Source organism: Serinus canaria, chromosome 5 (assembly GCF_022539315.1).
Source record: "Serinus canaria isolate serCan28SL12 chromosome 5, serCan2020, whole genome shotgun sequence".
Classification (NCBI taxonomy): Eukaryota; Metazoa; Chordata; class Aves; order Passeriformes; family Fringillidae; genus Serinus; species Serinus canaria.
In genome coordinates, this window is record NC_066319.1 from 35,506,505 (window position 1) to 35,532,753 (window position 26,249).

General features: G+C 35.0%; 1 protein-coding gene across 6 annotated transcripts in view; it reads right to left on the reverse strand.

Moving 5' to 3' along the window:
- The window catches only part of HEATR5A (HEAT repeat containing 5A), a 65,059-nt gene that overhangs the window by 25,446 nt on the left and 13,364 nt on the right, over positions 1-26,249 (reverse strand). For 4 of the 6 annotated variants that reach the window (XM_050975285.1, XM_050975286.1, XM_050975284.1 and 1 more), the window contains exons 5-21: positions 24,645-24,753; positions 23,982-24,131; positions 23,548-23,719; positions 21,363-21,541; positions 18,598-18,853; positions 17,373-17,528; positions 16,420-16,670; positions 13,927-14,038; positions 12,918-13,070; positions 11,597-11,696; positions 10,798-10,907; positions 5,963-6,126; positions 5,670-5,845; positions 4,217-4,322; positions 1,898-2,088; positions 1,315-1,474; positions 29-218 (exon numbers count right to left, since the gene is read on the reverse strand). In XM_050975285.1, coding sequence (XP_050831242.1) covers positions 29-218; positions 1,315-1,474; positions 1,898-2,088; positions 4,217-4,322; positions 5,670-5,845; positions 5,963-6,126; positions 10,798-10,907; positions 11,597-11,696; positions 12,918-13,070; positions 13,927-14,038; positions 16,420-16,670; positions 17,373-17,528; positions 18,598-18,853; positions 21,363-21,541; positions 23,548-23,719; positions 23,982-24,131; positions 24,645-24,753 — 2,735 coding nt within the window. The remainder of the gene's footprint in view (positions 1-28; positions 219-1,314; positions 1,475-1,897; positions 2,089-4,216; positions 4,323-5,669; positions 5,846-5,962; positions 6,127-10,797; positions 10,908-11,596; positions 11,697-12,917; positions 13,071-13,926; positions 14,039-16,419; positions 16,671-17,372; positions 17,529-18,597; positions 18,854-21,362; positions 21,542-23,547; positions 23,720-23,981; positions 24,132-24,644; positions 24,754-26,249) is intronic. The other 2 variants (XM_009101929.4, XM_018907445.3) reach the window with 1 other exon arrangement.

Consider the following 26,249-nt stretch of genomic DNA (forward strand, 5'->3'; position numbering starts at 1 on the left):
AAAGCTGACACATTTGTATGCTATATACCTTGCAGCTCAGGGCCCAGAGTGGTAATAAGTGTATTCAAACAGCGACCAAGGCTTTGATGGACCTCAGCGTAAGCCGGAGGCACACTCAGCAACAACATGAGAACAAGAGATAAGGTGGGCTCCACATGCACATGATACAAGGGCCCAGCCAGATCTACTATCAGTGACAGAGAGTGCAGTGCCCATGCCTGCAAAATAAGAGTAGCAGTAATGCAATCTCTATATGATTACATAAGACCTTTTAAAAATTTGCTAGTTAAAGGTGAAATTCAGTGATGAAATGCAATAAAAGTTGTACTTTTAGGTTCCAAAGGAACAAATAGAGAGGTTATACAAAGAAACTTTATCAATCTGATGTTGAGTAAGCCATTTAGAATATTTTACAAGGAACTGTATGTTGTCCAATGAAACAACCATTTTAAATTTTTCATTGTTAATAAACAAAAAATTGCATGTAATAGTAAATTAGTTTAACAGTGAATATTATTCATTTATTATATTCTATTATTTAAAAAATTCTTAATGTTCCTTGTGCAAGAACAAAATTGTGAAAAAATACTAGAGTTTCTGAAATAACTTATTTTAGTTATAGTTACTTTGCACCAATAGCCCCATCTGTTTCATGTCAACATACAGTTCCTCTTTGTGCAAATATACTGTAGGAAAGCTTTAAAAATTCTTTAACTGATATTTAGACAAATACATTAAAAACACTCAATCTCTCTTAAAGCTATTCTGATAGATAACAGTTTTAGTCACAGAGAAATATCATTAAATAGTCTTTAAAATGTCTCGTCTTTTACTCAATGATGTATCTCCACTAAGTTCTATGGTATTCAGGCTACAAATCCATTTTATTTACTATACAACCCTTCAACAAAATATTCTGTGAGGTTAACACTGTAAAAGAGACAAAACCAAAAGAAGTCCCCTCATAAACAGAAAATCTTAGGTACTGTGTAGTCCAAGTCAAGATATAGGTGAATGAGAAAAGAATTAATCCCTAAAACATCAGATAAAGTTTTTGAAGTGAGCCTTATGAGTATCACAGATCATTGAATAGCAATCTCCCACATCTCATCACAGTTCTTGCTACAGAAGTTGTTGAAGGTGAATTTTGAGCAGGGGCAGTCTTCTACATTGCCTTTGCTGCTCCAGCCGTTACCTGTGAGGTATGCCTGTGAGATTGTGAAGTGTCTTATTCTTACAAGAAAAACAACCTTAAACTCCAGAATATAATTCAGTTCATTTGTAACATAATATTTTTACGTAAGTGACAAGTACCTGTACATCAGGAGAAGTACTGTCCTGAGACAAAGTATAAAGGATTCCAATACATGCATTCAGGTGCTGAGTAGAACTTATTCCTCCTAGGTACCTATACAGACATCCCAGAGCCAAAGAATGACCTGTTCTTGATACCACATCCCTAGCAGATTTTAGCCTATTAATTGAAAGAAAGTTAGTTTAATCGCCAAGACTCTTACTATGTAATAAGCACATCTACAAATGAAATTTCTGGTATATAATCAGCAAAAAAACTTACTGGACAATATTACAGCCCCAAAATTCTAAGTTCATACATGGTCTCTTATCTGAAGAAAGCACCAAAAATATTTTAGATACACTTAAATGATATTGCTAGAAAAGCAGCCAATTTAATTAACTTGAAAGTCTACAAGCTTGCCTAGTTAGTCTCACACTAAGAAATACATGCAGAACTCAAGCAGTGATTTTTCCTGTTAATTACTGAAGTGACATCAAATTCATGAAGGAAAACAGCTTTTATCATAATAGGTGTCAGGTAGATTTCTCAAACACTTTTGTAAACTCAAGCAGTTTCTTTTCATGCTTATTGTGAACTTACTTGTCAAAACTGACTTGCGCTAACCCAGCAGTGAAGGCACTGTCAGAAACCACCTGTGCCAACCTGGCCAAACACTCTGCAGCAGCACATCTTAGAAGTGGATTATTGCTTTCCAAGGCACCCATTACCAACATCAGGGCAGATCTTCTAACTTCTTCTGAACCTAAACTTCCCTTGCAGTTAGCCAAGTGCTAAAAACAGACATTAAATATATTAAACAGCAAGACAGTAATCAGAGTGTGCTTTTCTGTCAGTCATGCAAAAGAGACAAGACCTGGAGAAGGATTTAGATTTTCTTCCCCTTTGTCTGAGGAATTAATCTCTTTCAATTTGCTGTTATGAGAGTTAGATGTCTAACACTACATAACTGTACATCACAGCACAACACTATAGTATCAACATTATGCACATGAACAGAGGAAAATACAAATAAAGCATTAGGGAAAATGAACAAATAGCAGATAATTATGAGATCACTTTTTATTTTACCAATTGTTATGTTTTTATTTATCCAGTAAGAAATACAAAAGACAGTGAAAAAGACAGAAATTATATTAACAGAATTTTTCCATATGTCTCTTATTTGAATGGCACTAGTATGGATGCTAGTACACTAGAGTGCACTAGAACATGTTTCCCTAAAACTAATATTAAAAAAGGGGGAAAATTAAACAGTGATTCATTTGCACTCAAGAAAGCATCACAAACCAATGTATTACCATAGAAAATAGGACTGATCACCTAGTTAATCAAAACAAAAACAAAAACTGTGTACTGTGCTGGTTTGGACTGGCTTAGAGTTAATTTTCTTCAAGGTAGCAAGCATGGTGCCATGTTTTGGATTTGTGCTGAACACAGGGTTGACAATACTGAGATGTTTTGTTATTGCTGAGCAGTGCTTACACAGAGCCAAGGCCTTTTCAGCTTCTTGTGCCACCCCACCAGTGAGCAGAGTCGGGGGGCACAAGGAATTCGAAGGAAACACAGTTGGGATAGCTAGCCACAATGGACCAGAGGGAGATTCCACACCATATGGCAGTCAAGAGATAGTTGTTTAGCATAAATAAGTTTTAAGTAGAATGAGTTTCTTGGAGGTAAAATACTCAGTAATTCAGGATACTGTTTGCCTAGCTTTATTGGCTCAGCATGAGGAGCTGGTATAGATAAAGCCTTAGGCTGATAGCTCTGAACTTAGGTCTAGAGATGTTTTTGTCTGGAATGGAGTTAATTTTCTGAGTAATTTTCCTAGCAACTGGTACAACACTGTGTTTTGTCTTTAGCACAAGAGCATTGATAACACACTGATGTTTTGAGTGTTACTAGGTAATGGTTATCCTAAATCTAGGGCTTTTTTAGTTTTCTGTGCTCTGACAGAGAGCAGATGCATCAGAAATGGAAATCAGAAGCTCAAGACAGCAGAAGCTGCAATTCCTCAAGAACTACCTACCTGCACAGACAGAGGGAAAGAACCCAACAACATATTAGAAGACTCCTTATCAAAAATCACCACTGGGCTCAGAGACAGGTGCAAGGCATGTAAAGAGCATATGAAGGGTAGATGCATAAATCATAAGGGTATAATTGCCTAGGGATTTTTTGTCGTGAGTACCTCTCCAGAGGTACCCAGCTTGAGCTGACCTGCTGCTGTATAACTCCATTAAATAACTTATTTTTATAGATTTGATGCCTGACACTGCTAGAGGAAATCCAGAGTCAAGCTGGAAGAAGGAGGAAGAACACCAGAGAGTGAGTGTATGTGACAATGAAGAGACAAAGGGGACTCCTGTCTGCTCTCGGGGCTGCCCACTGCAAAGGGGCTCCTGTCCCAGCAGTTCAGGTTTCAGGTGGTCTGTGCGTGACTCCTCAAACAGTGTGACAATGGCAGTGTGACAATGGCAGCAGCTCCTCCTTTAACATGGAATCATGCTCAGCATATAAAGCTGGGAGGAGACAAGGGAATATTTGGAGTGATGGTTTTTTGACTTCCCAAGTGACTGTTAGGCATGATAGAGCCCTGCTTTCCTGGAAAGAGGTGAACACCTGCCTGCTGATGGGAAGTTGGAAATGAATTCCTTTTTTAGATTTGCTTGTGTGCACGGCTTTTATTTTCCCTAATAAAGTGTCTTTATCTCAACCCAGGAGTTTTCTCACTTGTACTCTTGCAGTTCTTTTCCCCCACCCACTGTGGGGGGAGTGGAGCGAGTGAGTGGCTGCATGGCTGGGTTTAAACCACAGCAACTGATCTGTTTGAACCAAGAGATGCTGTGGTTTAGTAACTGAAAGAGAAAGAGAAACAAAGGAGAGAGAGAGCAGATTTACCTTTAAGGAAGTAGAAAAGGCTGACACAACATGCAGTTGCACTATTTGTTGTCGAGATCCTTTTGTTTGCTTTATAGAATTCAACAACTGCTCTAACACCTGGAGCCTTAAACAAAACCAGAAAAGAAACCACATAATTGAAAATTAAGGAAATGAAACAAGCTTTTTTATTTTATTTTAAAACCCATTAAAAAATTTATCTACACAACCAGAGGTGGAATAAATCAACTCTTGAACATTTTCCTTCAACTGGCATCCCGGTCTACTACCAAAAAATTTGTGTATTCCATATTAAAATATGAACTTCCATATATGAACATGAACTTTTTACATTTAATCTCCTTAAATGCATTCACAGATAACCACTTATAACTAAGTAACTTTGAATAGACACTATTAAAAGGAACTACATATGGAATAATGCATTTTGACTTACAACTGAGAAAGGAGGAGGCAAAGAAAAAAGAAATGAAAACGTATTTATCTGCAGCAATTAATTCAGGTCTTGAGAAAGACGTGAAGAAAACCAACCAGCAAGCTGGTGACAGGGCAAAAAAAAAAATTCCACAATAAAAGCAGTCAATGAAGACAGAATAAAGAGGTAGCGACAGGTCACAAGAACAAAAAAATAATTTCTCAGTATTATTGGCAAGTATTCTCATATACAAACACTTTTGTGCAATCTACACTAAAGCCCAAACATTCAAAGTTGTGAACACATCAAGATTCAGAACTCACCAAGATTAAACACTCTTCCCACATAGGAAACTATAAAACCAGCACCAGCTATAATGATCATGAGCTAACAATCAAGGTCTAGCTATAGCAGGCTTTGAAACGTAAAGTAATTTAATTTAATAATCATTCATCTGCTCTAAAGCTGCATTCAAAAATATTACCACACAGAAGCACACAGAAGAAGCAACACACAAAAATCTTTAGGAATTTTATGCTTTAGCAATCAGTGTGCTTATAAATGTGAAACAAACCAAAATGCCATGTATGCCGTGAGAAAATACATAGACAAAAACCCAAGAGAGATTTGTGATCTCTTACAAGCACTCTTGACAGAACTGTGTTGAGACATGCACTCATTTCTCCCCATCCACTTTTATAAAGAATGCATTATGTATTAAGCACCACAAAAAAATTGTGTAACATCTCTCAAAATAGCTTCCATTTTGATCTGGCTATCAAAAAACCACGTTATTTTTCTGGGTCCACAGATTTGCTACGACAATAACCTCTTGCTGGATGCATGTTCTTGTTGTCAGTCACTTTAAAGAGAAAAGGCCAATAATTTGGTGGTCTGATGCTATTCAGATGGTTTACAGGCTCCACTTATGCAATTCATTATTTTTTCAGAACTGTTTTCTTCTGCATTCAATGTCAAACACTGTGACCATCTTACAACATCTCCTAAATTCCCCAGCAGTTACAGTTACTACTTTACCTGTGAGATTCTGTTATGTGGGAAAACATAACTCCAAAAAGTCGACTTGCTGCACTGATAACAGATAATGCAGGAGGTAGTGGTTTAGGTACTGAATCCCCTTTTGCAAATTTCTCATAAATTGAGTAAGGGTCATACTCCAAGCTGCCACCAGCTATGCTGTTACCTAAAAGGAGCTGTAAGAAGGAAATGAGTGATAGCCATATTTTTGACCAAGTCTAAATAAGCACTGACCTAAATAACTACAACTGTATGAAAATACAATAATACCTTTATAACAGAACAAAAAGTACCTGCTCTTCAATAAATCGGTGGTCAGTCTCCTGCAGTAAGGGTCCAAGTAAAAGGAGATCATTCTCATGACAAAGGGATGGAAGCAAGAATGCAGAGGCATCAATCTGGCTGTCTGTGACAGTCAAGTCAGTCACTAACTCTTTTAGAACAGCACTGAAGTCCCCTTTAAATTAAAGAAAAAATATTCAAAACCATTGGTTAGTTACTTGCCACAAGCAACTTTGGGAGCAATATATTTATACTGATATAGTAACATCCATGTAACATTTCTCTTTAGTCTTCAAATAGTTAATTAGAGAAGACTCTCTGTTAGAGGGGAAGCCACAGAGCCGTACCTGACATAAGCAAGCTAAGCAATCTAGAAGTAGAAAAACAGAGACCTTTTTCTTTACAGAAGACATAAAGCTATACAACTGATAAGGCAGTACATGAGTTACATTTACAAATAAAGTAGAGGGGAAATGGTAGGTATGAACATAGCCTTATTTTCTTCTATTTCCTGAAAATTAGCGCTGTGGAATGTATTATGTAACCACAAAGGAATACTTCAACTTGGCAAGCAGAAGTAATTTAAAACTTCCATAGGTTTGCAAATAAGCAAAAGCTGATGAATGCAGTTCCCCATTTTAGGAGTTTGCATGCAAAAACCAAAGCAGGAGTTTATTGTAGGTTTATTGTAGGAGTTATTGTAGGTTATGATAAATTTCACTGTAGTTAAAACTTCCACATATTGTTGCACAGAATATTTCTGACGAAGTTGTACATAATACAAAAACAACAACACTGGGCATTTTGAGTCAGACTATTTAGGTCATTAAAATAGTCTTTGTAGTGAGAGAACATTTCCACTGCTGAATCACATGTGATGAGAAAGGACTGGGTTGTAACTGTGCTGAAAAACACTGCAGAACTGATCTTAAAGAATGTATTTGGTCTTTATATAAATATTACGTAAAAATTTGCCTCCAGAGCATTAAGATTGAAAAGTCGAGTCCCCATGAATTGGGAATTATCACCACTAAGAAGTGGGCACTTAAGAGATGAGCACTTAACACCACATATCCAATTCCTTGCATTCAATTTGGATGTTAGTTGATCACACAATTACATATTTGCACTGAAGTTGGTTATAAATTTTCAAGACATGGAAGCTTCAAAAAGTAGGACAACACAGTTTTCAGCACCTCATGAGCACAAACAGAGTTATTAGCATACTTAGAGCTGGTAGCTGCAACCAGCTACTTAACCCTCCCTGGAAACAGACTCTGTTCTGATAATCTGACTCTCTCCCCCCCACCTGTCAAACTCCCGGCTCTATCAGCCTGTCTCCCCTGCAGGCATCTGTTTGTTTTGCCTGCCTCCCTGGCTAATTAAGCAAGTACGTAATTTTTCCAAAAAACATTACTCTAGAAATCTAAATGCAAAATGTCTGCACTATCAAATATATTGCAATGTGTGAAAGGAATAGAAATTGAGCCTTTAAAAAACTACAAGAGTTAAGAACTAGAAACTGTTCTTTCATTATTACTCATCATCATGACAAAAACCTTTTTAAAAAATCCCCTTGTTATGAATAATACCAGCTTTTGAAATAAAATTTCATTGACATACCCAGCATTTTTTAACCAAATAAAGGTTTATTTTAGTCCCGGACAGTTGGCAATCCTCAACACTTTAAACAATATTACCCCAATGTAAAGCAGTTCAAAATTTTAAGCCAGAATGCTATTTCAGCATTCTAGCAATTAATCTCATCCTATTAAGAAAGATAGGTGAATTCAATTTTATGGTTTAAACTGTGGATCATAACAAGCACACAAAAAGCTGAAGAATGAAAAAAACCTTAATGAGCTGTCTGACAAAACATAGTAATTTCAGACAACAGAAAACATCAAGAAATCTAATAGAATTCAAGCTACTGAAATTGTTTTTGTGAAATTTTCAGTTTGGACAGTATAAAACTTTTTGTATTAACTCACAAGAAATAAATGTTTAGCCTTGAAAACATGAGCACATTATAATCCAAACCTAATGACACATGAAAATGAACACAAATATGATCTTAGAACCAGTTCTCTTCAGCTTAATAAGTTCATACTTTGGATCAGATAAATTACAAGTCCTATCCATTCATACACAATGGCAGACAGCAACTAAAACAAGTTACATGTATTTCACCCATGTTCAAGTTTATCTAATATGTTCTTCTCATATCTGCCACTGCTTGAAATAATGCAAAAAATAAATGATGATTCATGCACATTTTTGGTAAAACTTTGTAAAATTCTGCTGTTTGAGCAGATATGATTTTTAATAATAGAGACAGAAAGCAATAAAAGAAGCATTAAAGAGGCAAAAAGTGAGCAGGAAGGGACTAAGCAGAGCCTAAACAAATCATAGTATCTCAGGCCTCAGAAATCTAAAGGCATGCATTGACAAAGAAGCTTGGGTATATGAATAGTCTGTTTTCAACGGTTTATTTTCCTGCCTACTTTGTTTTGTTCCTCTTGTCCTAAAGAAAATAAGTTTTGCACATTATTTACAAATACTAAAAGTTACAACTCCTGGTAAACGTTTCCATCATCAATTTTCTCAAAAAGAAACAACTTACAGTTTTCTATCATCTGGCTAACTACTTGGAATGAAGAAAACAAATACAAAAGAAATAAAACCATGAACTGGTGAAAGCTTCTCAATCAATGTGTCACTCTGAGCCATGTAAAATGAGCCCTGCTGCGCAACACAAGAATAATCCTAATATTGTTCCTATTTGTAATGACTAAATGTAGACATTGAAAAAAACCATCATGAGTTCCATAGTGACACTGTTTCTCTGTGGCATTTACATTCTCTGAACTTGATTTCTTCACCCAGGGTTTTTCTCTTGGGAAGCTGATAAGCAGTGAGAAACCTCAGAGAAAAGAAAAACAATTCTTATCTCATTTGCTTTTCCTGTGTAGTGCTCATGTGGAATGTATTTGGAGATTATTTACCCAAGGTGATTGTTTGATTGGACTCCAGTGTGAGTTGTTTTGACTCATTGGCCAATTAGGGCCAAGCTGTGTCGGGACTCTGGAAAAAGTCATGAGTTTCCATTATCTTTTTAGCATTCAGTAAGTATCTTTTCTGTATTCTATAGTATAGTATAGTGTAGTATAGTATAGTGTAGTATAGTATAGAGTAGTATAGTATAGAGTAGTATAGTATAGTGTTCTTTAATAGTATGATAAAGTAATAAATTAGACTTCTGGTAAGATAGAGTCCTCCTCATCATTCTCTCCCCTTGTCAGGGTTGCTTGCATTTATAACAGTTTCTCCACACAATTTATTTTAAAAATTCCCAGTATTTGCGAACACATACAGTTTCTGCATGAAGCTATCATACTGGAATAAAATGGAAAGAATGGTATATGTTTCAAGTTTTACCTTAGAAACTTTACACTGCACTTTTAAATGATGCATACCTGTATGTTAAGAAACATAAAAATAAGTTTTGGCAATGTATGAATTTCCACTCCTTCCCTGGTCTCATACTGCTGTATTACACATGAGTGGACACCTCTGAGACTACACCTGTCAAATTACTGTTTTGATTCTATGGCTATTTTCAAAGATTTCAGCAGGGTGCTCACTTACTTACTGCAAACTTTTCAAGCATTTTCTTTTTTTTTTTTATTAGAATGCAACATCCTCAGTTAGGCTGCCCTCTCACAAGAAGTACATTTTGCAGGTCACACTGTAAAACACAGTGTATTTTTGATTAAGTTAGAACATACACAAAAATCCCAAGCACACCAAGAAACTGCCAAATCCAGCCATACCCAAAAATCTGTATTCTGTAACATGTCACTTCTGTAATACAAGAACAAAAGGAACAACTTGCTCTAAGGGGTGGAGGTGTAATTTTCATTCACAAATGTGTATTACACACTATGCTTCATTAAATACCTACTTCTAACATGACAACAGCTTTAAGGCAAAGGTCAGGGATTTGTCCCAATTCCCTTAGCATTTCCCTACCACTAGATGGAAAAGATTATTTGAGTAAGGATTCCCTCCAAAACACAAGGACAAGGACACAGCTAAGTCAGAGCACAGTTGCTCTTTCTTGTCTCTGTCCTGAAGAATACCCTGTGCTTCTCTTTACAGCCTACAAAAACACTATGGCTTCTTACTGCAATCCATAAACTACTGTACAACAAATGATTTAAAGACAAAAAAAATTAAATATTTTAGCTGAAAGTTAGACCCATCAACCTACAGTGCACAGTTAATCGATCAGAGACCTAGATTCTTTTTGTTATGCTCTCCTATAAAAAGTCCATCCCCAGATTTTGTTGAAATTATTCTTTTAAATACAAACCCTTTATTCACAATCTGCACAGGATCAGATTAATATATCTCTAATATATACTTTGTTAAATCAATTAATTTGAATTCTCTCAATGGTCTATATCCAATTAGTTTAAGCTTAAATTACACCTTTGGGAATTAGGATTTAATGGAAAAGTAAAACGGGCTTCAAAGAAAAGAAATTTTTCACCTAGTTTGAAACTGAAACATTGTCTAACTTCAAGTATCAACCAAAAATAGAGCCAAAGTGTTTATTTGTAACAGAGGTCTGCATTGGAATCTGAAGGGAAAAAAGATCATGAACACTAGCTTTTCAAAACCACAGTGACTTTGCTACAATTCATCAAACTTAAATAGAGGGAATAAAGTTTGTTTTTTAGAAAAGGTGTAACTAATTTTTGCTGGCTGAATATGTGTTGGACAAAAGCTTTAAAATGAGCCCACAGTATTAATGGATTTCTCCCTGCATGGAAATACATACCTTCATAGGCCTTTGGGGGCAATACTGCTAGTAATTCATACAGTTTCTGTCTGTAAACCGTTGATGGTGTTTTTAAGGAATTTCCATATGATTTGTATATTGAAGAAAGCCTTAAAATATAAAAAGCACATCATACATAGGAGGGACTTTAGGTTTTATGGAACACTCCAGTTTCATTTGTACCACACTACTGAATGCTTTTAAAATCTATACATATCAAAAGTACATTTTGATCTGCACAAATAATAGTAAAAGGAAACCAATTTATTTCACATGTTCTGACACAATGTCTGTTGTCCATTTCCAAGCCTTACTTTCACTTTATACTAAAGAAATAAACAAGCTTTGTATTTTCTTTGGTTATACCTATATTTATGACAACAAACTTTTGTGGATATATTTCTCTAAGTTAGAGTTTAGAACCCAAATGCATTAAATTGTTCTATATTCAAAAGGCAAAACTTTAATAAAACCCTTTCCAGCTTAGATCTGAAATTAAATGCAAAAAATATCCATGTCTAAAAGATGTTTTCCCAAGCATATTCTTTAACTTAGTTTCTTATTTAATAAAAAATAATGGTATATGAATGCAAATGTGTATAATTTAAAAAGCAATATATAAAAATGAACATAAAAAAACCCTTGCAAGAAAGTCTTCCTTAGATTTTTCACAACACTGAAATCTGCAAACACAGAAACACTGATTTTTGTCCCTTGAAAAGAAAGTTCTTTAGAAAATGTGCTAACCAAATACAGATTACTCTAGCTTTTCAAATGACAGTTTTATACACACACTTACTGTGTCAATAAATCAACAGCACTTGGAAGAGGAGGAAGAAGTCTCTGAACAACTTCATCCGTAAGAAGACCAGCACAGTGGGAAACAAAGCTTTTAATAGCTAGAAAAGGAATTGGATTTCAATTTACTTAGTGTGAGGTATGTTGAAGGGAAAAAAATCACATTAGCAAAGTAATTACATTACTACATCACTAATAATGAACAAAAGTAGAAATGAAAAAAGTCAGATGCACTGTTTCAGTGTCTCAGCTTGGACATTCATATCCTGACTTTTAATTGCATACAGAAATGCAATTATTTTTTGCATTTTGTTATGAATTAAGTGATGGTATGTAACTCAACTTCATGGTAATTCCATAGTAATAATGAAAAGAAAATAGGAGGATGATCAAGTGAACTACCACTTACTTTACCAGTTTTCAATTAAAATTTAGTTCAAGTGCTGTACTCTAAGAACCAATTAGTATACATGTAATTTACAGAAAACTAAACTTGAGTCTAATTTCCAGAAGCACCTAGAGATTATACCATATTAAATACCTATTTTCTAAAGAAAAAATATTTGAAGTTTATTTGTTCAGGTACTTCTAAAATGAAATTGCTATTGAATTCCACACTTTGTGATGTATCTTAATAGTGAGAGAGCAGGGTGCATACTATACTGAAGCTCACATTTCTGGAAAGCTAAGCACCCTTTAGTACTCTAGAATACAAGACTGAAACATGTTAAGTATTTGAAGATCACTGGGGCAATTTCTTGGAACCCCAAATTCACAGTATTTCATGATAAAAAATTGCAACCTACCAAAGAGCAGCCACATTCATAATTTTTAGCCAAGTCCTTCCACTTTCACAAACATTTTTGAATGACTCACCAATTCTATTTTGCTTATAGTAAGTTACCTGGTAGAAAACAGAACTACTATTTTCCAAATATAATAGACTGTATATAAACAACAGAATATACCCTACTTTGGATCTTCAGTCATTATTGTGATTTGTTTGCTAAAAAAGAGAAGCAACCTTCCTGATTATCATTTATTGCTTGAAAATCAACTGATTAGAAGAAGGAGAGGAAAAACTCTTTTGGGTTTTTTGTTTTGTTGGTTTTGTTTGCTTGTTTTCCCCACAAAATGAAACACACATAAATATTCATATACAAGCATGCATGCTATATAGCTTGAATGTTATATAGAGAGTGAATATAGCCTTTACCATCTAGTGAAAAAAATCAATATGGAATGTTCTTGTTCTTCCAGAAAGAAAATTAACTAAGAGCCCAACTAGAAATATGCAGAGAAAGGCAGTAAATCCTGCTTACCACAGAGGGCACCAGCACGACCTTCCAGTGTTACTTGCCAGGTAAATGCATCTCCTCGTGTCTTCTCTGTTTCCAGGTCTTTAGGAGATGATGGAAAGATGCACTTCCACAGTAACAGGATTCGTGGCAGATGATGCTGGACAACTGCAGGGCCTGTAAAGATTGGTAGCTATTAGGCCAATGCAAAGATTAATAAAAGTAAATTTTCTTTCCTTCTCTTTTGTATTGTGTTCACAAAAATCTTTGCAGGAGTGAACTAAACCATATGCTACTTTCCCAGCCTTCTCATGTGTAATTTCTCAAATATTTACTGGTTTGGTACTTCATTTTCATATATAACTAAATACCCATTGACACACTTACTAGTACATTACCAAACCAACTACAATGTCTGTTTGTTACAAAGTACAAACAGATCACCAGCATAAAAGAGATGAAAAGTTCAATAGTAATGTTTAGAAAAGCAAACATTTGTTTTAGGTTAATTAAGTATAACAATTTAAAAAAAAAGGGACTTGTTGGGCAGAAGCAATACCTGAAAACATTAAAAATATGACCAAAGCCAATAAAATACATTCTTCATTAGTACTTTATTGATCAGAGTCAATAACGTGACCAGTAATACATCTTAAAAAGTTCTGTTAGATTTCAAATGCCTGACAAGAGGGAAATACAAATTATTAGCTCATTTTTTGCTGCGACAAATATTTTTAAATTCTTCATGACCACCAGGACATTTGGTTAGATTCACTCTGAAATTTATTATCTACATTTAATTAATAGCAGTCCCACTCCAATCACTATTTTTCAGACACTGCTTTCAATGAACTAATAGTAAATTTGAAGAAGGTAACATTTTTGTCTCAGAAAGTTTTTCTAAATATTTCAACACTTGGGGTTTTTAAAATTATTTTGCAGCAGGAAATTAGATAAAACCTCAAACAAAGAATCAGAGACAGAACACTGAACACCTTAATGTAGATTAGGAAGAATTGTAGAAAGCTACTACCTAATGTCATGAGAGCAGCTATCAAGAGCCATCCAGCCTGCATTCGCTGCAGTGAAATGCGACTGTTCTGAGAAGCAGAACACAACAAATCCTCTGCTACTGTCATGATTACCTTCAAAGTAAAAGAGAAAAACAGAGAATCACATTTTGGTAACTACCAATTTTTTTTCAATACTATTTGGTGTAACACTTAATCCTATTCTCTTGCTCCCAGAGGAAGATTGCCATCTTCCTCTTACGCTATGGCAATAAACTCAGGCTCATGAAGTTGCAATTCCTGACTTCAGTACTAGTCTGGGATGGCTTCAGCAGTTCTCTGGAGTACTACATATGTTCTTTGCTGCCTTGTACCCTCTCCTTTATCAGCAGTAAAATGACAACTGATAATTTCCACAGGAATGTGCATTAAAAGGATACAAGTTTTCTGATATTCTGTTTATGTCACAATGTATTCATGACATCTATGAATTACAGCTCAGAAGAAGGGTCGAGAATGGTAATTATCTTTTTTATCCTTGTTGCAGAATAAAGTCTATCATTCTCTCTGACTATTTTTCAAATCAACAAATGATATGACTGACAAATAAATTAAAAGAGTATAGTTAGAATTAATCCTATTTTAGCTGCTCCAGAATAATTGCACATGCCTATGATGTGCTAAATGCAAGGTGACTCCACTTGTTACCAAAAGGTACCTACATCCTACACTGAGGAGCACCCTTGTGTCCATGCACAACTACCACAGGCTACAAATGCTGTAAGTATTCTGCACGTAGTTTGCTTCAATTATGCTTCACATATGCTAAAAAACATCTTATATCTTGCATTATTTCCAGTCTCCAAAATAAACTGCTCCTAAGTCAGTATTCCAAGTAAGAAGTGTCACTATCAAAAGTATCATTAAAAAGCTTAAGTATAGAAAATACCCTTATATAAATTCTTTTCACACTTAAAATGGTATGAAATATTGCATATGAAAGTTTGTTTCATGAATGTTTGAGATTTTTACACTTCCAAAACTTCATTTGATGTCTTTTTTCCAATTTGAAGTATTAGTTTCCCCAGTTCCATAATGCTACCAGATGGTTGTAAAAGAAGAAATGTATTTGTATCGATTCCTGCTGGAGTCAATACATTTGATTCTAAAATAAAAAACAGTACCTTTTTAAAATTATACTACTAAAAATAACTAAAAACTTAGTATACTTACACGACCTATAAAGCATACATGCTACAAAGGATGTAATTTAATGATTTCTGACAATTTTTCACTGTGTACTAGCAGGAATGCCTTATATTTGAAAAAATTTTAAAAATTGAATTATAAGTAATAGAACTGAATGTTAAATATATATAAACTCACTAATTATTTTATTTCCTTTAGGTTCCACCTTCAACTCTATCTGTCCTCTCAAAGGATAATCCATTAATATAGAACAGCTTCTCTACAGATCACTATTGTCTATGTTTGATATTTCCTTCTCAAAACTGCTCTATTCAACACTGGTCTCTTTCTGCTCCTCAGAAGAGAAACTAGTCTGGAATCTGGCAGTGTTCCTAGGAGAGAGCAGAAAAGGGCTTTTGTCAACTGTTCTGTTCTTCCCCCTACCAGCTTAGTACAGAATACAGTGTTCCTCCCATATTTTTTGTGCCCTCCCATACCTCCTCCCTAGCCCTATTTCAGCCTATTATATTCCTCTAAAAGAAATCTTTGTTAAGAATTATGTTTCTCTGTCAAACAAACTTCAGCTCTGCTTAGGTGCATGGTAATTGAATGGCACTTCTTATCTGTAAAAGTGGGCAAACTCCATTTGTTTTGTTCTCTCTGCATGATCTTTCAGCCACCATAAGGAAAAGTTCATCAGTCAGGACTTTGAATGTCCAGAATGTTCTTAACATCCACTGATGCTAAAACAGTTATTTCTAGAAGAAAGAATGTCAGTTTCTACATTATGCAAAAAATAAGCATGTACTGCTGACATTTGTGATCCACCACAGTTTTCCAAACATGAATAACTCAGTGGATAAAGTTCCCATTAAGATTGAAACAGCTCCTTCCCCCAGTCTTTATTTCTATGCCTGCATTTACTTAAAACTTCAGAGCACAGCATCTTCTACCTGCACTAGTGAGGAGATTGGCATCTTAGACTGAGTTAATGCAAGAAGCTGATTTCTGTTATATTCTGTAAAACAAAACAAAAGTGTCTATCTGTTGGACTTGACCAAAGATTTTCAAGATAATACATAACTGCAGTTATTGCTGTAAGCACTGACTAACTTGTACACTTGAGAGTCATTCCTAAGAAACAGGAATTTTTGCTCCTGATACATGTGAGAAAAACACGTGCTTGTTTGAGTCAAAGTCCTCTTCTTGAGGAACCAAAGTAGCTCATCAGTATCACTGGGTTTTGTGATCATGTCACAAAGAAAACATGCAAATACCACTGCCAAAAAATATAAGAACAGACTATATGATAAGTATTCAGACCATACCTTCCCTTTTCCATGTGGAATTCCTAAAGGACAATGTTTCACTGCACCCAGCAAAGCAGCAACAGCAAAACTATAGCCAGTTACTGCTTCTGGGCAGGATTTCAATGCACTGAGACGTTCAATGCAACGATCCAAGAGCAGGGACACATAAGAGGGCAGTGCTACTGCAATACAGCGCAAACACCACGCTGCTGTCAGTCTAACTGAAATGCTGGGATGAAGAATGACAGAAATTACTGCCTCCAGAACACCTGAAAAATAACATGCACAAACACACTTGAGAAAGAGACAAGCAAATTGTCAAACAAGGAAAAATGAACACACAGGACTGGCAAATATAATATGATTCAATTTCTATACTTCTCTTGAAAAAGTACTATTTTTACAATTTTTAAATAATTGTAACAAATTTAAATAAGTAAGCTCTTTTTAGAAAAATTTATCCTGGATGAAAAGCAACATTATGGAGAAAACCTAACATATCTCACAGTTATCCCTCAACATACATAGAAAATATCTGCAAGCTTCTGTAAGGAAGCATAAATCCATGCCATGTATGCAGCTAAATAAGAACAATAAAGGTACCCAGCTCAATCTGTTTTATTATAAGCATTATGAAGCATTACAACTTATATACAAGCCTTAATGGAGTAAAATTTAATATTTTTTTTTTAAAATTGATATACTTGTACAGGTTAGGAAAGATACAGAACTCTTTGGGCAATGTCTGAAATTTTTCTACAGCATGTAAGGCAGTCAACTTTCCCTCCTCCCCCTTTTTTTTTTTAAGTTTATTGGAAGAAAACAGAAAATAATACAAGAACTATGGAGGATCCTGGTTAGGAGACTGAGCACAAGAAGAATAGCCATAAGATATCAAAGAGGATCACAGTGAACAAAAAAATATAAATTTGATTTGTACTCTGTTTCACAAAATAATTCAGGGTTTGTACCTGTACTGGAGTCTTGCAGTAATGGAGCTGCTGTAGTTCCTAAGCCATGAATGAGACTTCCAAGTTCCTGAAGTGCACACACAAGCACATGCTGACTCGCTGTTACATCTGTTGTATTAATTTTTGTTTCCAAGTTACCATCACTTATTGCAGCATCTGATAACACAATACAAGAAAATCACCATGAAATCATTACAAAAATCAAACAAACAGATGGGAGAAAGGTTTTTGCCAAGAGAAGTTGTTTATATTACTAAATGAGCTTTTATCATTTTTATTATTGTTTTCATAAAGGGTTACCTTCACTGAGACAAGTACATTTCTTTTACTAAAAGGATGGTGTAGTAACATCTGTGAGGGCAACAGGAAAATACAAAATTGCTTATCTTTACCTGAGAGGGAACAGTAACTAGCAAGAAGCATGCTATTGTCTGCCCTACCAAAAGTAACTTGAAGAAGACATACTTTGATATAACTGGCCAGATTTTACTGCATCATAGGGAATAAGAAAGGGAGGAAAAGAATGAAATCTTGCAAGATCAAGCAAATGAGAAGGCAGAGACATGGAATGAAGAAGAAGGGAAAAATACTATGTTTTTTGAAGGTTTATATTTTTGAGACATAAATCATTATGTCTGTTTAGACACAAAACATTTAGATATTTATATCGGATACAACATGTACATCAGAGGACAACAGGCTATGTCCAGGATTCTCTTTCTTCTCCTCCAGAAGGACAATGGTGGAAGATCAGAGGCTTTTTCTGGAAACAGTGTACAAGACCTTATAATGCAAAACGTCTTTTTTTCTCCATGAGAAATGCTCGTGTGTCATTTAGGAACAAAGGCTTCTTTTTTGAACCTTCAGTAGTGTCAACTGCTCTGAACAGGAAGGCTGGATCTGACTAGGCGTGTGTTATCTGCCAACCTAACTTTACAAACTGTCTGTATAGTAACATTGCAATTATTTCATTTGTTAATGGTTACAATTTTATTTGCCAGGAATGGAGCATTAAAAAAATCTGTATACACTTATGTGGGTACACACAGACACACACAAATAACCAGCCCAAGCTAAAAACAAAGCAGTCCATCAAAACCCTCTACATTATCATGGTAATAAATCAGCACTATATATTCTATTTCTGCCGATTCTGAATTAGGAAGCGGAACAATCACAGAAAGAAAAACAGAGGCCCAAATGGATAATCTTGTTAGACCCATACCTACAACTTTCTTCAGTTTCCAGATAGCCTGACAAATCTCCTTGGCAGCTGCAATCTGAGCCTTTTCCCCAAGCAGGCCTCCTACTGTAGCTCGAAGGATGAATGAAACACAGCGGCGACAGCCGATAGCATCCATCGGACTCTGAACAGCCTTAGGGTGAGACTGAGACACAAGATCTAGAATATGGGATAGGAAGGCAGAGAAATTCCTTTCAAGCCATTGTGCTCCTAATGTAGAGACAAATACCACATATGCCTGAAAGAGATTTCAAAAGAAACATACTTTAGAGCAAAATATGTGGAAATTCACTGGTAACTATCCTACAGGCTTATTTTTTAAATCTTCACATTGCCAGAACCAGAACACTAAACTAAAATGATTTATAAATTTATGCATCCATAAATCACATAAGTTCTCACTTTTAGGTATCTGCAATTTTTAAATTTACATATTTATTTAATTTTTTAAAATAATTTAAATTACTATCAAAGCTGTTATGGGTCCCTTCCAAGTCAGTGTATTCTATGATTCTGCACTAGTAATATTGCAGCCTGTTTTGACTGTAAGTTATTTCAAGCTGCTTGCCCATGTCATCCCATTCCAGAGTGTGAGAAATGGCAGTTTACCCTGCACAGGCACTTGTTATGTAAAACATTGTGTTTGTTCTCACTGAACAACGGCTTGCAGCTATTTAACATTCTGCACATGAGCCCCAAATTTAATGTATGAATGCATTTTGAGAACTACTATGTTACAAAACTATAACCCATAACCCAGAGAAAATTTGGTTATTAAAGGCTCTGAATCAGGGAATATTTGCAGCCCTCAAGCACTGTTCTTCAACCCAATGAATTTTAATAGTTTGCCTTGCAATGGAGGTGCCATAATAAGACTGTCACCACAAAGAGAAAGAATGCAGAATCGCTTTACAAACCTAATTACCACAAGACCATTTATTTCACCACATAATAAGCTCCCCTACAATTGCCTTCTATGTGCATATGTTGGATGTTTTTAATGAATAGATCAAGAAAACAGAATACAAAAAATGAGAATATGCAAATGAGCACACAAAATTCCTCATAAGAAAGTAACTTTCTGCTACTGCTTATATCAATCTACTTTCAACTACTGCTTATATCAATCAATTTCTGCATTTACCTCATAAATACTTCGTCTTGTGTCTAACATTCACAACAAAATTATTCATTTAAAAGAAAGGGAACTACTGTAGACAAAATAATTATACTATTAGACCCTGTTATCAGTTTTTTGTTCTTGACAAATACTACTTAGGCTTCATAATGCATCAGTACATTACCCTGGTTTTACAGATTTAAAACCTGAGGAATTTAATAGGACAAAGACTTGTGAAGAGTGATACTGCCATGGCTTCATTTTAAACTCTGTCTTGAACCTGGCTTGAACAAATATAAAATTCCATATGTAAGAAGTCATCTTCAGAGCCTTTCCTATTTTTAAATTCATAATAAGCTGTGACTCACTAATTATTACATTTTTTAACTGCAAGTGTTTTCTATTCAGAAGCACTGATAAATTCATAATTTTTCAAGCTTTTTTTGTAGAAAAATCGCATTATTTAAACTGTTCTGGTACAGTTTGAGTGTATCATCTAGCACAGGTACTACTGTGTTAACAGATATGCATGAAAAAGGAAATAACTTCCAAAAGCCAGTACAAATAGTCAAAACATTCAACCAAGATATCTGATTTTGACCTGGAAAACTTATAAAACTACCATGTATACAGAACATCCTAGAAATCTCTGGCATGCATTTTCTAGGCAAATAGCTGTCAAGGTATTATTGTTCCCTAGCTTTTCTGTTCTCTCTGCCAAAAGTTAATGCTTCCACTCAGCACGACCTGAGCACAGAAGACAATTTATTGCACCTTCTAGCTGTTTCACTGCAAAATCTGGCAGCTTGTATCAGTAATTCAAGCTAATTTAAAGATCTTTTGCACAGAAGTTGAAATGTACTGAGAAACGGCCTTACTGGCAAAGGTGGTTTTCATATTGCTGTGGGACTGTAACATACTAAAATAATCACAACTATTTGATACATAAATGTTCATCATGAGTCTTGAGTCACAAGTTTCACATTGGAATATCTACAATTCAGCATGTTTACATTTAAGATAATATTTACAGGATGAAGCCAGTCTGATATCTGAAAAATTTGTTTTTACCAGCAGGCACTACATGGCCTGGCTTCAGTCCTGTTCAGTTTACAAGATCCTATGCTTTGAGCATCCTGGAACACAGCAAAACAGATGCTGGGTTTTTTCTACTAAATTCTATTTTCCTTACTTTTCATGCACTTACTCAAAGCAGAACCATCTTTTCAGAACTAGGCTTGGAATTCCCTATACAGCAGGAAACTATTTCAAGTTCAAACATCTCTTCTAACTTCTCCCTTTAATTTTCAAATGTAAGGAAATAAGTTTTAAACTAAAAATTTGAGGAATTTATTTATATCACTCTTTTGAAATTCATTTCATGTGAAGCTTTCAAAAGTAGTAAATATTTAATTTTTAAAATGTCAAGCTCTCGGGTAAACAATCAGCAACATCAGAAATCTTTTCTTCTTTTCTTTCCAGCACGACTCAAGATATAAATCCTTACTTTGAAATATATACATTTCATTACAAATACAAAAAAAGGATGAAAGAAGAGATACATAGAGCAAAGCAAGAATAAGAATGTTTGGTCATCTCAGAAAATTGTAACTAATGTAATCCAAACCTGGGTGACTCCAACTCTAACATCTCTGCTGACTGAACTGGTCCCTTTCAACATATCACCACTGGCTCGCAGAAATCCACAACTTCCACGCAGAAATCCAGTTCCCAATAGCTCCATCACATCTTCCAAAGAGATTCTGCGGAAGTTAGGCTTGGTGGACGCTAAGAACAGATGTACATCTTTAGAGGAATAGTTCAAAAATCTTACTACATTTCAGAAATAGAGATTCAACTCTCTTAATTTTAGTAAAAATAATTTGCATAAACTCAGTAGCACAATCAAATCCAAATACTGTTTGAGCATAACTTCAGAACAGAAATTAGGACATTTTGGCTCTCAATGCTCCAGTAAAATATTTCTCACTATTTCCAATATTTCTCAAGTTTTTCTGTTTTAACTACCTTTAAGTAGTTTAAGCCATTACTTAATATGTATATTTACATTTACCCACCCTCAGTATTTACCATCTATGCTCCCTCTGCAAAAAGGTCTATAAGGTCTACTCCTACCACCCACAATTTCATGGAAGTCCTGGTTCTTACACATTCCAGCTTACCAGCAAACACAACTTCTATTCCAAACCTCAGACAGGGCAGATCTCCCTCTACTACACTTAATCAGGTAAAGACACAGCTACAGGTCCTCTTAGAAAAAATATCAAGTCACCTTAGCATTAAGATAGTCCTCTAAAAGAGTGAGAAAAATAAAATATGCTTGCAATTGTTTAGGAATATTATCCATCCCCAATTCTTACTCCAGTGCTTTATTTCTTGATAGAAAGTTCACTTAAAATCTATGCTGGGAGATGTACATGTCAACTTAGCACAATGACAGCACACTGTGCAAACAGTCCTAATATTTTCACTGCATTTTTCATTCTCTTTCAAGGATTCAAATGAGAAAAGGAATGAGAGGATTTGAGATAAATATGTCCAGAAAAAAAAATTAACAAAACCCCCTCAATATCACCAGGTTAACAGACGCAATGCAAGAATTCCAGGAGTACAAATTACTTCATGTACTGCTCCCTCCACCTCTCCCCCAGCCCCTTCTAGTCCCCATCTAGCTTCTGTCCCACTTAGCTCTAACTTCTTTTTAACTAAAAATAACTAAAATAAGGACAAAACTCCTTGAAATAGCCAACCAAATAATTTATAAGCTTCTTACATAACCTTATCTTAGAGCCTTAGAAATAACAAGTACATTGCTTACATAGATTAAAGGAAGCTAATAAGTCTATAAAGAGGTCAGAGTGTTTTTTTTATTTTATTGAGAAAAGTGCTTTTTTTCTTTTTGGTAACACAGTAATTCTCTCCAAAAATTTCTGGGGGAAAATCTTTGTAAACCAGGACTTCAGAGTCTACAATGCAAACACACAGCCTCAAGTATTTTGAAAGACAGTAAGTTGGGCTGAAAGGCATATAATTTTGTCATTTGCTGGTTCTTGCACTGAAGGTCTTCTCTGCTGTCATTAAAAGCAGATCAGTCTGAATCACACTTATTCTGAATCCTGTTATACATTGCTTAGATTATAGTGAGACATTTAGCTTGGGGCTTCTAAGACTAAAACCACTCAGTCTGAATCACACAAAGTATTGGAGATGGTAACTGTGCCAGGATGCTTCAGTCAACTCAGGTACTGTCTGTCAGAAAAAACTGTTACATAGCTGTTGTGTGAACAAAACTGCCTGCTAATTTCTGTTTCTGATCATACTTATACTGCTATCCACTGACAATCCAGCTGTTGTATGAAATACTGCAAAAAAACAGCTTGAAGGTATCCTTAACTTTTCAGTCTGACAGAGAGACTGACTCAAATCTTACTTATTTCTAAACTGCTTAAATTAATCTTGCTTTTAAATTCCTGAAGCTACTAATTTCTCTCCATATAACAACAATCTCATAGTGGAGAAAAAGTTCTACTAACTACTTTCCACTGTTCATTACTTTATAAAGATAGACAGATAGACAGATAGACAGATAGATAGACAGACAGACAGACAGACACAACCAAAACCCAGCACTTCACAAGAAAAAAGTCAGAAAAAGACCAAACTAGAGATATGAACAGTCAGAAGAAGCTTACAATGTGATTTTACTTCAGGCTTCAACAGAACTTGAGAGTTTCTTATAATCTGACAAACTTTTACAGATGAGGAATCAGCAAAGAAAGCACATATTTTACCTGTTATCTGCTTAGATGTTAGAGCTCTAGCCAATACTGTGCCTAAGAGTTTTGAAACTGCTAATCGTACATCATAATTGGAACCTTCAAAGGATTTAAAACATAAGGTAACAACACTATCCAGGTCCGTGCTCCACATAAATACTGCTTCATTCTGAAGTTCAAGAAGACACTAGACAAAAAAAGGGAAATAAAAGTGTTTTGACATGGAAAAGCACTCAGTAAAAGTTTTAGTTTGCTACATAATACACTGAGTTCTCCCTAACAAAATAAGCACCTTGCTTCATACTGAAATTACTTATATTTTTTTCTGCCAAGTTAATATCAAAGGAACACACATAAGCAAAGAATCTTTTTACTTCCATGTTCATTTAACATTAAACAGAATTTTATGTTTTAGGGAGGTTCTTTCAACAGTTATTGGGGAAGTTTACCTTTGCAGCAGCACAGCGGACAGCCATGGATCGATCTGTCAAACACGATCGAGCAGCTTTGTAAATATCTCTGTGACAGGGGATAGCAGCAGCTCCTAAACCATTTAATATATTTTGCAAACTAAGCATGATTTCATAACGACCTTGAGACTGAAAAATGAAAAAGATAAATGTTAAAGTTTTGTAGCCCCAAGTTCCTTGGAAATACAAAAAGCCAACTACTGAAATAGGTCAAAAATGGGTGGGTCTTTTAGAGATCTATTTATTTTATTAAGTTAAAGCAGATAACTCGCCCCAAAACTCTATAAGCAAATGAAAATAGCAATTCTATGTTCTATTGAAAAGCAATAATTACAAGTAAAAGCCCAAAACAAAGTACAAGCTATAGAAAAAATGTTCTCATTAATAATGCAATTAAATTTTCTCATTTATCAAGTACTTTCATGAAATCAGATAAAGAAAAGCTGTGATCCATCCTTTTACAGTCATAATCCATTGACTCTAGTACTTCTTTAGAATTTAGACACTGATTTTTATCTGACTTTTCATAATTATTTTTTTCTATTTAGGTATCATGCATTTTTGCTTATTCATTGGTCCAGCTACCAGCAGTAAAAACCCTTTTATTTTTCCATTCATCTTTTAAACATGCTGTTCCAATACCTCTGCATTCTTCATTGCTTTAAGCACATTCCCAACGGTGTCAGTAAAACTGTTTCCCAAAATTCTTCCCAATTTTTTGTATAAATAGCCCAAGCATACCACCGCAGCACTAAAACAAAAGCAAATCCAAAGACGCGTGAAAATGGATGCACCAAGAGATGAAAGGGATTAAGACGACTGAAGTAATCAATGTGCAAACAGCAAAATAACTTAACAGGATGTCCCAAAAACGTAAGTGGATCATCAAAAGGGGAAAAAAATGGTCTGTATGTGGCACATACCCTCTAGAAGAAATGCAGATACAAGGGCTGCTAATGTAACTTGGATAATACAAGAATTCAGGCAATACAACTTTCCAGTACATTTTACAAGAGGAATAGTTCTCAAATCCACCTTTAAACCTTAAGATTAATTTCCTATTAAGTGTGCTCTGTGTCATGCAGATGCTTCCAGAAGTAGTCAGAACGGGTTTATTTACAACTTCATGGTTGACAGTAGACTGCAAATGGTCTAGTAATTACAATTCTGTCATTTATGTATCACAGTACGTAATAAGGAAATACCTTGAAGGAAAGAAAACTATAAACCCACGTCGCTTTCATTGTAGATAGATTCTGAATTTAACATTCAGGTGAAATATCTGACAGATGGATTCTGTGTGCTCAGTGGCCTTTCCTTTAGCAAAGGCAAAATATGCTAATATTGAGGGGAAAAAAAAAAGAGGTGCCTAATGAAAGAGCATTATCCTTTGAATAATTAGTTACTGAAAACACTTTGGCTTTGTATTGACAGATCTATAAATCAATTAATTTCTTGAATACAAAGAGAAAAATAATTATATGTTTAATCAGCTTTCAGCTCTTTTCCAGACCTACTTAAATTTGTAGACATTGCTGACCATCTCCTTCAACAAAATAACATTTTGCTTATTCCCCAACTGAATGCAAGTTCCACATAATTTTAAATACTCATACTGAATACATTCTTAATTTAAAAAATACATTTAATATTTACAGTATTTCCCTAAAGGCACAGTAAGAAAAACAAATCCACTACCCTTTATCTCTTATCATACTACAATATTACTTTCATTAAAAACATGGTTTTGGTTATTGCTTTTATCCAACTCAGTACACACCAACAATCTGGATTTAAATTTTGTTAGTGGTGTGCCCGGGCATAAAATTACAATTTTCTAATCTCCCTTCTAAATTGAGCATCTGATGATCACAGGTAGTCTCCTTAATAAAGTAATAAGCTGTATTCATGCTGCATGACCTGTTTATCTGATTTGGTAGAGCATTCACATCATTCTGAGTTTTAGCAGCAGATGAGTACCTAAATAAGGTTTTATTTAAAATGCTTGCCTAAAACATTTTCAACTTCCACATATAGGAAAGAAGACAAGTAATAATCTATGAGATAAGAGACCAATTCACTGGAATCTGTATTTAAAGGAGTTCCCAGGTGTATCAACATATTGTGAACACTGATGGTGAAGTGTTGCTATGAGACAACATGGGCATGCATGCTAAATATGGACAGATGGCAAAGACAGCGCTTTGTCAAGGTCAAAATAAAACAAAAAAAGCAGTTTTTCTACAC